This window comes from Dermacentor albipictus, chromosome 8, assembly GCF_038994185.2.
Source record: "Dermacentor albipictus isolate Rhodes 1998 colony chromosome 8, USDA_Dalb.pri_finalv2, whole genome shotgun sequence".
Taxonomy (NCBI): Eukaryota; Metazoa; Arthropoda; class Arachnida; order Ixodida; family Ixodidae; genus Dermacentor; species Dermacentor albipictus.
The window spans coordinates 101,032,208-101,044,555 of NC_091828.1; the positions used below are offsets into that span (position 1 = coordinate 101,032,208).

Sequence of the window (12,348 nt, forward strand, 5' to 3'; positions counted from 1 at the left end):
ATATGCCGTAATTATTACATGGGAGGTGTTGCAAATCTGAACCTCTATCACCGAGCAAGTGGAGTGTCGCGTTTCGGTAACCACAGTGCTATTGACCAAAATGCAGTATGTTGCCTACTACCGAACACGCAACGGTGCACAAATAAGAGGTTTGACTTAACTTTACGTGCACAAGTTGTAATAGTATACAAAATATTTAAGAAGGGGTCACAAAATAAGAACTGCACTGTGAAACGTGCAATGTGGTATTTTGATGACTACACTAGTATTTGCACACCTCCCACAGTGTTGCCTGTTGTGTAAGAAACATAACTGCTGGGCTCTGCATCACCTCCAGACCCGCGCGTCGGACTGGAAAACTGGACTACTCCATGCTGCTGTCACTTTCGTACAAATTGCAATCGGGGCAGCCATTGTTTTTCTCTCTACATTTGCAGCTGTACTAATGTACTACATGTTTCAGAGCCACGCAGCCATGACAGGAAAAGCCTTGTACTGAAGGCACGTGCAAGGCAGCATGGCCAAGATAACAGGAGTATTGGCATCTTCTGGCTTGCCCTTGTACAGCGCTCACGGAATGAAACGCGTCAATTTAGGGCTAACTAACGCCGATACTTTCGTTTCCACCGGCTGCAGTTCGTGTCACATCGATGTAACTTTTGTGTGTACACTTGGAGCTGAGTCAGAGTCACCTTTAGTGACCAGATTCATAGCGACATGACATGGTATACTCTCGAGTTCTCTCCACATATGCTGGGTTCTACCAAATACTCGCTGTCGCGTTTCATTCCGTGAGCACTGTACATGAACTGCTTCAACCAGCATCTTTCTACTTCAGGTCGGTCTACCGACTGAAAGTATTGCATACATAAACCAACAATAACCGTGAAGTTGTACGTGCTTCTCGGTCAGAAAAACAAAAAAATCTGCAGTTACTTTATTTCTGCATTCATTTAATGTGACGGCAGCTGGCTGTTCTGCCAGCGGCGACTGATGCTATCTTCTCAAGTACTCTTGTGATGTGCATGTCTGTCTGCTACACTACTGCCCACCGTAGCCTCCAAAATGCGTACACAGGCATCGCCACTTTGTGAGAGTCAGTGGCACAAAAAACCCTGCACATTGTTTGCTACATTGCAACCAGTGGTTTACACTTCTGGCTCCCAACTTCACATTGGCACAGGAGTGGCGAGTTCAATTCCCAGTGGCATTTATGTGTGTGAGCTTTCATTCTTCTTCACCACGTGGCAAGAGTGACGCTGAGGAGGTGGGCCGAAGACGGTATGCAACAAGAACAGAGAACTGGAAAAAAAAACTCATGCACACAGCATACCCCGTTTCAAGCTTGTTAATTATTGCTGTTGTAGCAAAAGCTGTCTCAACACTTCAAGGTTTCTCGATTCTCTCGGGAGGTCTATTCGATTCCACCAAGTTCCTCTGCAGCTGCACCTAATCCCTAGATTCTCCAAGCTACAGCAGTGTGCCTTGCACCCTTGTGCTTGATTTCATGGGTTCCTAGGCAAGGTACATCTGTGGTGCAGTGTGCCCTTGAACCTTGAAATGAGTGGGTGCAGCCCAGGGCACACCACATCTGGCACCGCCTTCTCCTTTCCCGAATTGAACATGTCGAGGTTTGAAGTTGGTCACAGTTGTACTGCTGTGCTCTTAGCTGCCGAGGTGCCCAGCTTCACCAGGCTGAAGATGCGAGGCTACTTGCCCTGGGATCATTCACATGCTGCGTGCACTATTGGTTAGGCACGCATTTCAGGTAATGTTTCAATTGCCACAAGTAGCATCCTTCATTTCGGCATCGCATTAAATGCATTTCACGTGGAAGCAGAAGCCCGTACTACTTGCCAGTGTCATGATCGGGGCACATTTATTAACGTACATCATGGTACAAATTTACATTTCGTTTTACGCTGCTTGGTTGGTATGTCTGAAAGGTTGCATTTTTATTGCCATATGAGAGATCAGTAAGCAACGAAAATGTAGTTTCATGTCCAGATAACCTCCACATCCCCCGCATTGATAAAGTTTGCAGAATATATGTTCAGGTATACGTTGAAAATCGTACCTCGTGGAACTGGCATGATTCGCACAATACATCCAAACTGGATGTTAAATCTATTGAACCTGCTTATTGAGCATGACTTATTTTCCACAAATTGAAAATCGCTGCAATTTTTTTTCTCACAGATTAGAGGTATTACAGATGTTTGAGCGCCGTTATTTTCTACCGAAACGTGGTCACGGTCTTAGCAAGGTTTCGTTGCCGCATACTCACCTGTTCAAATTTCCCGCCTTTGCGCCTCTATACAATCGGTGCTGCCATTTGCCGGCAATGATGCGGAACACGTTCATTAGCGCGACGCGGTCGACCGACTGCAGCGTCCCAGTGGAGCGACCGTTTTATTTTTCGTGGTCAATGGGCCAAGCATGGCCAAGTTTCAAAACCCTCCTTGGGCAACATCGGAACTTGCTCGCCGGGCGTGTGTGTCGGCTGAAATGAATCGGCGGGTGCCGGACACACATAATCGGCGTTTGTAATTCGTATTTGTAATTCATTCATCTCGTTAGTGCGTGTTTAGCGTCATTGTTTATGCTCGCTTCAGTGGAACGCAGTGTTGCGTCTACGAGCAGGCCGTGTCTGTGCGTGGTGCCAGCGAAGGTGTGGCATTGTGCAGTACGGTTGGTTTACCGGCCAACGTCGCTCTGTACAGAACAGAGAAGCACGGCTGTGTTATGAGTGAAACTTGTTCTTGCGGCAGTCGGCGCGGCGGTACATTTGGACTGCTGATGGGCCCGGGACCGCGCTTGTTCGTCGAAGTTGTGGGCGCGACACCATCGACAACTGTCACCATGCCTGGACAGGAAGCATAGGTAAACGTTTCGTAACACCTGTGACGTGGGCGTGCAGCTTGATCGAGCTAGTGGCTATCGAACTGCGATCGACCACAGATGGTTTTACGAAGGTGTATGAAGTCACCGCCACGGAAGGAACCACTACGCGAAAGCGCATTCTCCGTGTACTCCATGTATTGCTTGTGCGCCTTCGTTCGCAGCGTTAATTGTGCGACACATATTTGAAGGTCTCAAAATTATATGATATACAAGGCCTTTGAAAGCAGGACGCATTCACGGCCAGCTTTCACCGCGGAGTCCAGATTGCGTGCAAGATAAACCGATTAGTGTGCAAAGTGAACTTTGTGTGCTCCTTGATAACGATAACGGATCATTTAAATGTGAGACGTAGTTAAATTTATCACTAGGGAGAAGATAAATGGCCGAACTTGTGCATTCAGGGTGGTGCGAATTATCTCCTAAAGAACTGAAACATATCCCTCAGAGACTTGCAAAAGCACATTTTGGTTGACACAGAAGCACACTCACTTTGTGAGGCGTGTAATAAGACCATGTTCGAAGTGGGCACTAAACTTGTAGTTTATAGCGAATGAATGCACTTGTACGCTGAATTGTAGCATGCTAGGCACACGAGCCTCTACATGAATATTAATTTAATTTCAAGCTGTGGCCACTGAAAAATTTTGTACTTGTATATGCTGGAATCTGACATGAACACTATGTTGCTGCCAAGTGTCTTCAACAACATTTTACTTAGAAGTCTGGCACCTACTCACCGAACTTGTACCCGCTACCAATATGTAGCTCCACGACACCATACATAATCGCGGAACAAACGAAGTGATAAGGATGAAGTTGTGTAACACATTGTGAGCACTGTGTCATACAGTGGTGTGTTACTCGCTTTAATCTTCATTTCTGACCATGCTGTTATTTCAATGACAAATGTATAGACCAACTTGCTGACTTCAGCATAGTAAAATCGCACTGGAGCAATCATGCACCTACATTGTTTTGTGTTTTTATCCACTAGAGGAGTTCCTCGGAAATACGTATATGCTTGGCACACTTGAGTAATGCAGAGTTCACATGTAGGAAACATTTATACACAACTAAGAACGACTAAGCACATTCTGAGTACAGCCGCCGTCAGACTTGATCCATACGATAAAGGCACATCTATAGTGGCTTAACTTCAGCATACACTGGCTTAAAAGGGCAAACATAGAATGCTTTTGAAGGAAGACTCATTAAGTTAGCATATTCAAGGTACCCACACCATAAATCACCATGTATGTCTGGTTTAAGTATGAAAGTGACTGCACTATCGCACTCGTGCACTATCACTATCATGCACTATCCGTTGTAACACAGGAGCCCAAGGAGCTCTGGGACTGGATGACGTTGCCAACGCACAAAAAATTGCCGAACTGAACACCATTTCGATTGCTGGTAGCACCCCTGTTCACAGGAATAGTGGCAGGTTTGCACGACTTTTCTTGATGGAAAAATGGCAGGTGTATACCATGTTGCAATGCATATTGACCACAATAGTACACCACTTACTTATTACAGCACGACGTGTTATTGTGCTTTCACAGTAGCATTTTGGTGTAGGCTACACGAGGCGTGGGCAAATCAGTTTGTCGCTTCGCTCTGACTGCAAGCCACCTGGTGATATTGAACATCCCGTGTCACTGCTGCTTCCATGCCACCATGTGGCTAGCAGATAAACGGTAGATGAATATGCAGACTACTGATTTCCTAAGGCTCAAGACAGACGTGAAGACACAATACGCACTGCAAAGGCCCTACTGTTACTATTTACTCTAGTCAAGACTTATAGACATTCTTTGACCTCTTGTTGGTCATCTGGGCTTGAGTGTTGTTTAATCTTGGTTTTTATCTTTTACGTTTCTTTCTACTCTTCTCTTCTACATGTCAATTCAAACACCTCATCTGAAATAGCTAGCTCTGCATATACCGATACGGACATCCTCAGTTTCCAATAAACTCTTTCTCTCTCTCACAGTAAACTATTGCAAGGTCTGTTACATGGAGTTGTTATATCAATTGCTATAAAAGTAGTTGACTAATGACAAACAACCAAAAGATGTAGACTTCTCGTTTGGCTGGCAGCGTTGCTATTGCATTGAGTTTATTGCTTGAAAACTCTGCAGAGAAATGTGGCACTTCCTTTCCCTCTGCCTGAGGCTGTTTTTTGAAATGTCACATTTTATGTTGTACTACTCGTGTGCAGAGTCGAAGCAACCATGGCCTGTGATGCACTCCAGGGAGCTCTGTGCCAGGAAGTGGAATCCCTGGTGAACGAGTTCTTCCGTGACGGCACCAGCAACCAGCGAAAACATGAAATAGGTGCATCTTTCTCGTAAATATGCCCTTAGGAGGACATGTTTCACTCACCGGGGAGTGTCAAATCTGTGTAGTTAATGTAATAGACCCTTTTCGTAATTGTAAAGCTAGCTTTTCTGCAAGCTTGCAGCTTGCAGTACTAATGGATATTTTTGGCAGAGCATTCGCGTTCTGCTCAGACCAATGTAGCCCAACAATTTGCACACAGTCGCTCAACGGGGACGACAGGGCACGTGGGCACAGCGCTCTTACTGCCACCGGAACGCAGAACCCCACTGTTGATTTGCTGCGAAGCCGATTGAGCGGAGCGCGAGTGTGTGTCTTCTTGATTTCGTTGTCGTTTTACGGCCAGGCCGACTGCACATACAGGAAATGCCTGTTGCAGTGACAGCGGGACGCGGAGCCGCTTTGCTCCCTGGGCAGAAGATGACACCAGCATCTCTTTAGCGAAGAAAATCCAATTTTTTTTTTTCATTACCGTTGCAGACAACGTGTACTTCTCACTTATGTTGAACAAAACAGGAAAATAGTGTAGTGCATCTAAGCGTGGGATCAAGCACACTGCTTTGCAATGTGCCGCCTCTGGGTGAAATTCGAGCACAAAGAAGTCAGAAATGTAACTTGAAGAGCTGTTTACACCAGTCTTCCTTTGTGATGAAAGATTCCATTGTATGGTGGGCTTTTTAGCTCAACAAATGCAGCAAGGCTCCCTGGAAACGCAGGACAAGCACTTCGTTCTTCATAAGCTGCTTGTGAATATTGCTTGCATAGATTGGCCACACAATGAAGGCAGCTTCGTCCCTTTGGCTCTGCTGAAAATTGAAGGGGTGTGGTGTTAGTGGCATGGTCAAACTAACCTAAGCTCGCCAGCTGGAAACAGCAGCACTACATCGTTGCCGTTACTCAAAGACTCGCACTTTATCTTCACTGCACCTATATATACGTTCAGAGGGTGTCGCCATGCAGCCACTTAGGTGCATGTGTCTAGTGCTCTCTACAAAAGGCACCCACAGTGAATTTCAGCAGGTTATCCTTCTTATGCATTGGCGTGCTTCGTTGTAGGGCTGAAGTGTTTCTGTACAAGGAGTACCATCACTCCGATGTCCTTGGATGTGCGGAACAAGTGTCCCACGTCCTCGTGTATCAGCAGCTCCTAAACTTCTTTTGCAGAGTGTCGTCTGTCTGAGCTCAGTCGGCGGGAGGGCAGCTGGCGACAGTGGCTGCAGCTGGTCTGCTGCCGCAAGGAGCCTGGACTGCTGGCCTTTGCCTTCTCTGCCCTCCAGGTGAGTACTCTGCACCAAATGAAAGGGCGCTCGGTTTATGGGGATTGTGGCGGGCTCTGTCGCCTTTGTGTGGGTGTTTTCCTATTCTTCAGCACAAAGGCGACAGGGTGCGCCACAATCTCGACATGTTTCGGCATGTCTTTCAGTGCACCACTTTTTTTTCTTGTTTCTTTTTCTTTTTTCAAGTAATAAAATAAAAGTGATGGCACTTGTAGGGTGTATGGCATGTTCCTACCACGAATGTCTCAGATCATTAAAGGGGCACTGAGCAGAAAAATAGGTTTGGTAATAAAATATGCTTCTGCAATACCAAGAAAATGCCATTTACCATGGGAGGAGGCTGGGTGAGCCAGAAAAGACACAAAAACGAAAAATGGGCAGCCTCACTGGTTTGCTGTGGCCATGTTAGCTTGCCACGGCTTCATGGATTTTGATGGTGTCTGCTTGGGGCCTATACTATGGAACAACTTATTTTGGCAGTGAAGCGAAGGCTTTGGGAGGGGGGGGGGGGGAGGGGGAGCTTATCGGGTTACTCCGCCAAGTAGTACTACAGCTATCGGTTGCCTAAAGGGCTTTGTGTCGGGCCTTGGCTGTAATCAGTAGCAAAGTAACTACTAACCCGGATTTGCCTTTTAGATTGGACTGTATTGTACAAAGCGTCCGCAGATATTTAGATTCCTGCGTGGTTAGGTTCTGCCACCACATCATTTTGTCTTTCTGGCATATTGTGACCCACTTGTCCTTGCATTGCTAAGCTTCCTGCTCGGCACATCCTTGAACTTGTGCTTTTTACTCACAATTTCTCCAGGAAGTCTTGCGAGCAGTAATGTGCAGAGAACTAGAGCAGGGTCATTGTGTTCTCAAAACGCTGTGTGTCCCGGTCAGGATGCCATTTCAGGGCACGGCCTGGACCTGTCCGCTCGTAGGCAACTCCGCAGCAGCCTGCAGCACCTGCTGCTGTCCTCACAGCAGCAGCCGGCGTTCGTGCGTAACAAGTTGTCAAAGCTGCTCGTGGACCTTGCTTGCGTCGACTGGCCACACAATGAGCCAAGTTTCTTCGATGACATTGTGCAGGTGATTTCATGTTCATGCACGTCTAACTCATTGTGTGTGTGTGTGACCGGGCATGGATCTGTGTATGCACCTGCAAGCATCTGTGCTTGGAGCTTTCCGTCACAATGGCAAGTTGAGTCGTACTGTTTTGTTATGAGTATTAATAGCCGTATGATGTCTTTCATATGACTCAGTTTGCTTGGAGCTGAAATTTTGCATTTGCGGCCTCGATTACTTTGTCTAATGACCGCACTGTAAAGGAGTACTGACATGGCATTTTTTACTTTTTGTTTTTGTGCTTGAAATGGTGGACCTGGAACTGAAAACCCTAACGGAAATACTGGCTAACCTCGGAGCACCATAAATAATTTATTGTCACAGTCTTCTTATAGCAAGTATCAGCCCAGTATCTTTTTGTGTGGTTTCAAGGTCGAATGCTTACATTTAAAGCATAAAAACGAAAAGTTAAAAATGTCATGTCATAAACTCATTTAAAAGGAGTATATATTACATGCTTTCAAAGTTGCAGAAGCATTACCACAAGCTTCTTGCACTTAAAAGGATAAAAATTATCATAATCATCAGCCTATATGTATGTCCACTGCAGGGCGAAGGCCTCTCCCAACAATCGGCAATTGCTTGTCTTGTGCCAGCTGATATTGCATGACTAGCACTGTACTCGTCAACATTTACGAGCGACAGCATTCCTGTCGCTATGCTATATTGTTCTGTTGCCCATAGATGGTGACGAACGGGGTGCTAGTCTCGTGGCATCTCGCAAAAGTGGTTGTATCCCTGAAAGTTAATGGCCAGGATTACCTCCCCACATCCATGCCTGCATGTGTAATTTGTGATTAATGATGCAGTATGTCATGTTAGCATCAGTGCACCTCAGCATGATGCATGCTTTGCAAGCCCAATTACAGCATGTGCATATTTCGCTTCAAATCCTAGAAAAAAATATTTGACGCTTACTGCTGCTCTACTCTTGCTCACATTTCACAGGAAAATAGCATTTTATGGCCTGGAGCATTCAGTGTGACGCCTAGCACACTTAATTGCATGGTTTTTAAGAAAAACGTGCGAAGTCGGCATTTGTCTATGGGGAATCCTACTGGTTACGAAGATGGCGCTGGCATAAGCTTGTATCACTACCTGTCAACAGCTGAGGAAGGCAGCCGTTCTGGGAGAGTTTCCGCGTACTTCCCGCTCCTCTGAAACACGTGGTAACCATCCCAGAACAGCTGCATATCTCAGGTGCCGACAGGTAGCAACACAAGTTTCTGCGACTGCCGCCTTCGCCAGCAACTAAGCTTCCCCGTATATATGAATGCAACTTCAAAAAATGTTTTTTTGTGTGTGTTCTAGTGTGTTTTGTGTGTGTTACATTGAACGACACGGATTGTAAAACGCTCAATCTTTCTGTGAAATTTGAGCAAGAACAGAGCAAATATGCACATCCCTTTATGGCGTATTACCGATAGAGTGAAGGAGGCAGAACAAAAATAGTATTCTTGTGCTCAATTTGCAGCTGTGCCAGTCTGAAGAGTCACGGCCACTGGGGCTACTGCTGCTGCAGATGACATCGGAGGAAGTGGCGACTGCACCTCGCGGGAACTTGACCGCTGCCCGCCTCGACGAGCTGCGTCACTTAGTCATACAGCAGATGCCTCGCACCTGGGCATTGATTACAGGTGTGGTTACAGAAGAGGTTGGGTGAGGTACACGGGATCCTGCTCTTATCTCAAAGTGACACTAAAGGCTGGTTTTAAATCGGTAGGATGCACCCAACTAATTGAAAACCTCGTTTATAACAAAGTTGAAGGGAGAGCCAGAATTACATTATTATATCCATTACTTTGTTATATCCATTACTTTGCTACATCTATTATAGCCCTTTACTTCAATATATGCCCGATGGGGCGTACAACATTAAGCATGCATTGAAGAAAACAACCTTGTGGCCTGTGGAACCCGCTACACAGCCATGTATGCAATGAAACTTTAATAAAACAGCAACGGGCAATTTCTTAGTGGCTGACGGGACTGCCTCTACAATAGCTGCCTTCCGTTCTAATTTGATGGTCTTTCATTCCTGCTTTCTACTTGTCTATAGCGCCATCAAACTTGTGAAATGGCAACACAGTAGAAGAAAACAGCTTGGACGCTATGACACAAATCTGTCATAGTCAAGCACCGCATAGCACACAACATGGTGTGCTTACTACGCGGCTGATTCAGGCTGGTTCCCTGTTCTCACATCTTTGTTGTATGAATGAGGAAGACAATGAACCTCGCCGTGCCAGCTTGGCTTGGCCGACTTGTGGCCTCTACGATTGCACCGGCACCACTGCAATCTTGGTGGTCACGCCTAGCCGCACCAGATTGCGCGGCATGTTGCGGTGAGGGAGAGAAGTGTATGCACGGCACTGGTCATTCGCACTGCCACGCGCAAACTATGGCTCACCATCGCCATGGAGGAAGGCCATTGCACTTCTCTTTCTCAATGTGGTGCGTCGAGCAGGCTTGCGCGGGAAAGGCGCAGCTCGGCATGGACTTGGAGATTGCATCAGTGCAATCTCGAAGGCTATGCCGAGCTGCACCAGCCGGTACAGTGCCGCAGTGAAAGACTGGCGATAATGAGGTGCAGTTTATGTGCTGCTACACACTGTAGCAAGAAGGACCAGTGTTTCTCAATGGTGTATGCGATGTGGGAAACATGGGAGTTTTGAACATCTGCCTCGGATATGCACTGAACCCCACGAAAAATTATATACACATTCGGCTTGCAAGGGTCGGGTATTTTTTGTTTTCGGAAAGAAATCTAGTTCGTTACATCCATTGGCAGGACAATCTTTATTCGTTAGAACGAGGTTTCAAATACATGGATCTCTATGGGGATTTCAAGGGAAATTTCACACACTTTCTTATACTGTCTATTATTTTGCTAGGTCCCATTTTGGTATAACAAGGTTTGGCTGTGGTGCTTTGAGGTTTCTGAAATGTCGCTTTCACTGAGAATCGAGTTTTCATGAGTGAGAAGAAAATACCATAAAATTTGGACAAGGACTCTATTTTCAAATGTTGCAACCAATTTCACATGTATTTGAATAGAGAAGTTAGAGTCAGCCACTAGCTAAGGCCTCCTCTTAATCATGGTCAGGGGCTGTATTTTTTATGTCTCATTTCATTTTTATTCTTTTGGCTCTTTGTTATTGGCTCAGCCATCTTTATCGCTGGCATTGGTCACTCAGCATGCTGCATAGTAAGAAAAGAATGGGAAGTGAAGTGAAACGTTACAAAATACGGGCCAAGGATTAGTTTGGCCACTCTTAAATACACATTACCAAGCCCCATGACCTAACAAGTCCTATATATAAATGGTAAAGTTTGATAGACCACTGATAAATATAATGATTTATGCCGGAGAGAAACGTGATCTGGGATGCAGAAGTTTAGACAGTGTGAGTAGACTAGGACATTTGCGGGGGTAAGATGGTTTTAGCTGATGCACGGCAGGAGTAGTTGGGGATGAGATGTACGGAGCACTTAATAAACAACACAAGCACTGTGTGTGTGTCTCTCATCATTCTATTCTTCTGTCCTCGTTTAATTAAACACTGTCATCTGTCATTAACACTGTCAAACACTGTCATTAACCAACTGGTCAAGCTACTAATCTGTACTGGAATTCTCTGGCAGAGGCCTTTGTCCTGCGGGGGGACCTAAAGAATGGGCTGCTACTGAGTGCCGTAAAATGCATATCTGCTGTTTCCTGTCGCATAGTACCAGCGCGTGTGCTGGACTTTCACGAACTGTATGGTGCAAGCTGTGTGGTGCACAGGAAAGAGGCAGAAGAGGACACCTGCACTAGTGGAGCTAGCGTCAATGAAAAGACGGAAAGCTGCTCCACTGCCACTTTTTTCTTTCCCCACATTATGCGAACCCAGGTGTGCTGAAGAGCAGCTCTGGTGACAGCGGGAACGCGCACCAGGCTCTTCGCTGCACCGAGCACCTGTTGAGCTGGTTGCCCCTGTCAGCTGTGGACCCCAAGCTCATGGATGCCCTCTGTTGCTGCTGTGCTGCCGCTGCAGCCTCGTCTTCACTGGAGGGCCAAGTACAGGTAAGTCAAACCTCGATATAACGAACATGGATATAACGAACATAACACCACAATATAAAAGCTTTCTCACCAGTATGAATACATATTGTACATATGGTTATAACGAATATTGGATATAGTGAAGGTATGTTCGTGTCAAATAAGACTTCACTGTAATGAGGTTCGACTGTAAAGGTTTCAAACTGTTTCTTTTTTACAGCGAAGCTCTTATGCTGTTAGGAAAAGTTTCACAGTCGTTTTTGTGTGGTGAAGGTTGGCATGTAGCAGCATGCTTGGAATTCGCGAGCAGTGAAACTAGTCTCACAGTCCCTGATTCTTGCTTTTTAACAAACGATTACCAACTATCATAAAATAAACATTGCCTTCTGTATATCTCATTCAAACAGACGGCAACCTGTACGCATGTACTTTTTCCAGTAATCCTTCATTTGTGTTTCTCACGTCGCATTATGCTGGCTCTATGTTTGAGGTCAGCTATGAGTTTGTACGGCTGTCGCAGTGAAAGCTGATGCCATAGTACAGGGACAAAAACATAAGCGTGCGCCCCCTCTGTTTGTGTTCTTGTCTGCTTCATTTTGCGCCACTCATTTTTCTTCAACATGAACAACCAACTACAGCCGACTCTTACAACGGACTGTGATAATTTGACAA

The 12,348-nt window shown here is 45.8% G+C and overlaps 1 protein-coding gene across 1 annotated transcript in view; it reads left to right on the forward strand.

Annotated features, from left to right (window-relative positions):
- Positions 1-2,341: 2,341 nt before the first annotated feature.
- The window catches only part of ebo (ellipsoid body open), a 34,041-nt gene continuing 24,034 nt past the window's right edge, over positions 2,342-12,348 (forward strand). The window contains exons 1-6 of the mRNA XM_065446403.1: positions 2,342-2,883; positions 5,126-5,241; positions 6,409-6,521; positions 7,407-7,595; positions 9,106-9,268; positions 11,525-11,697. Coding sequence (XP_065302475.1) covers positions 5,139-5,241; positions 6,409-6,521; positions 7,407-7,595; positions 9,106-9,268; positions 11,525-11,697 — 741 coding nt within the window. The 5' untranslated portion in view covers positions 2,342-2,883; positions 5,126-5,138. The remainder of the gene's footprint in view (positions 2,884-5,125; positions 5,242-6,408; positions 6,522-7,406; positions 7,596-9,105; positions 9,269-11,524; positions 11,698-12,348) is intronic.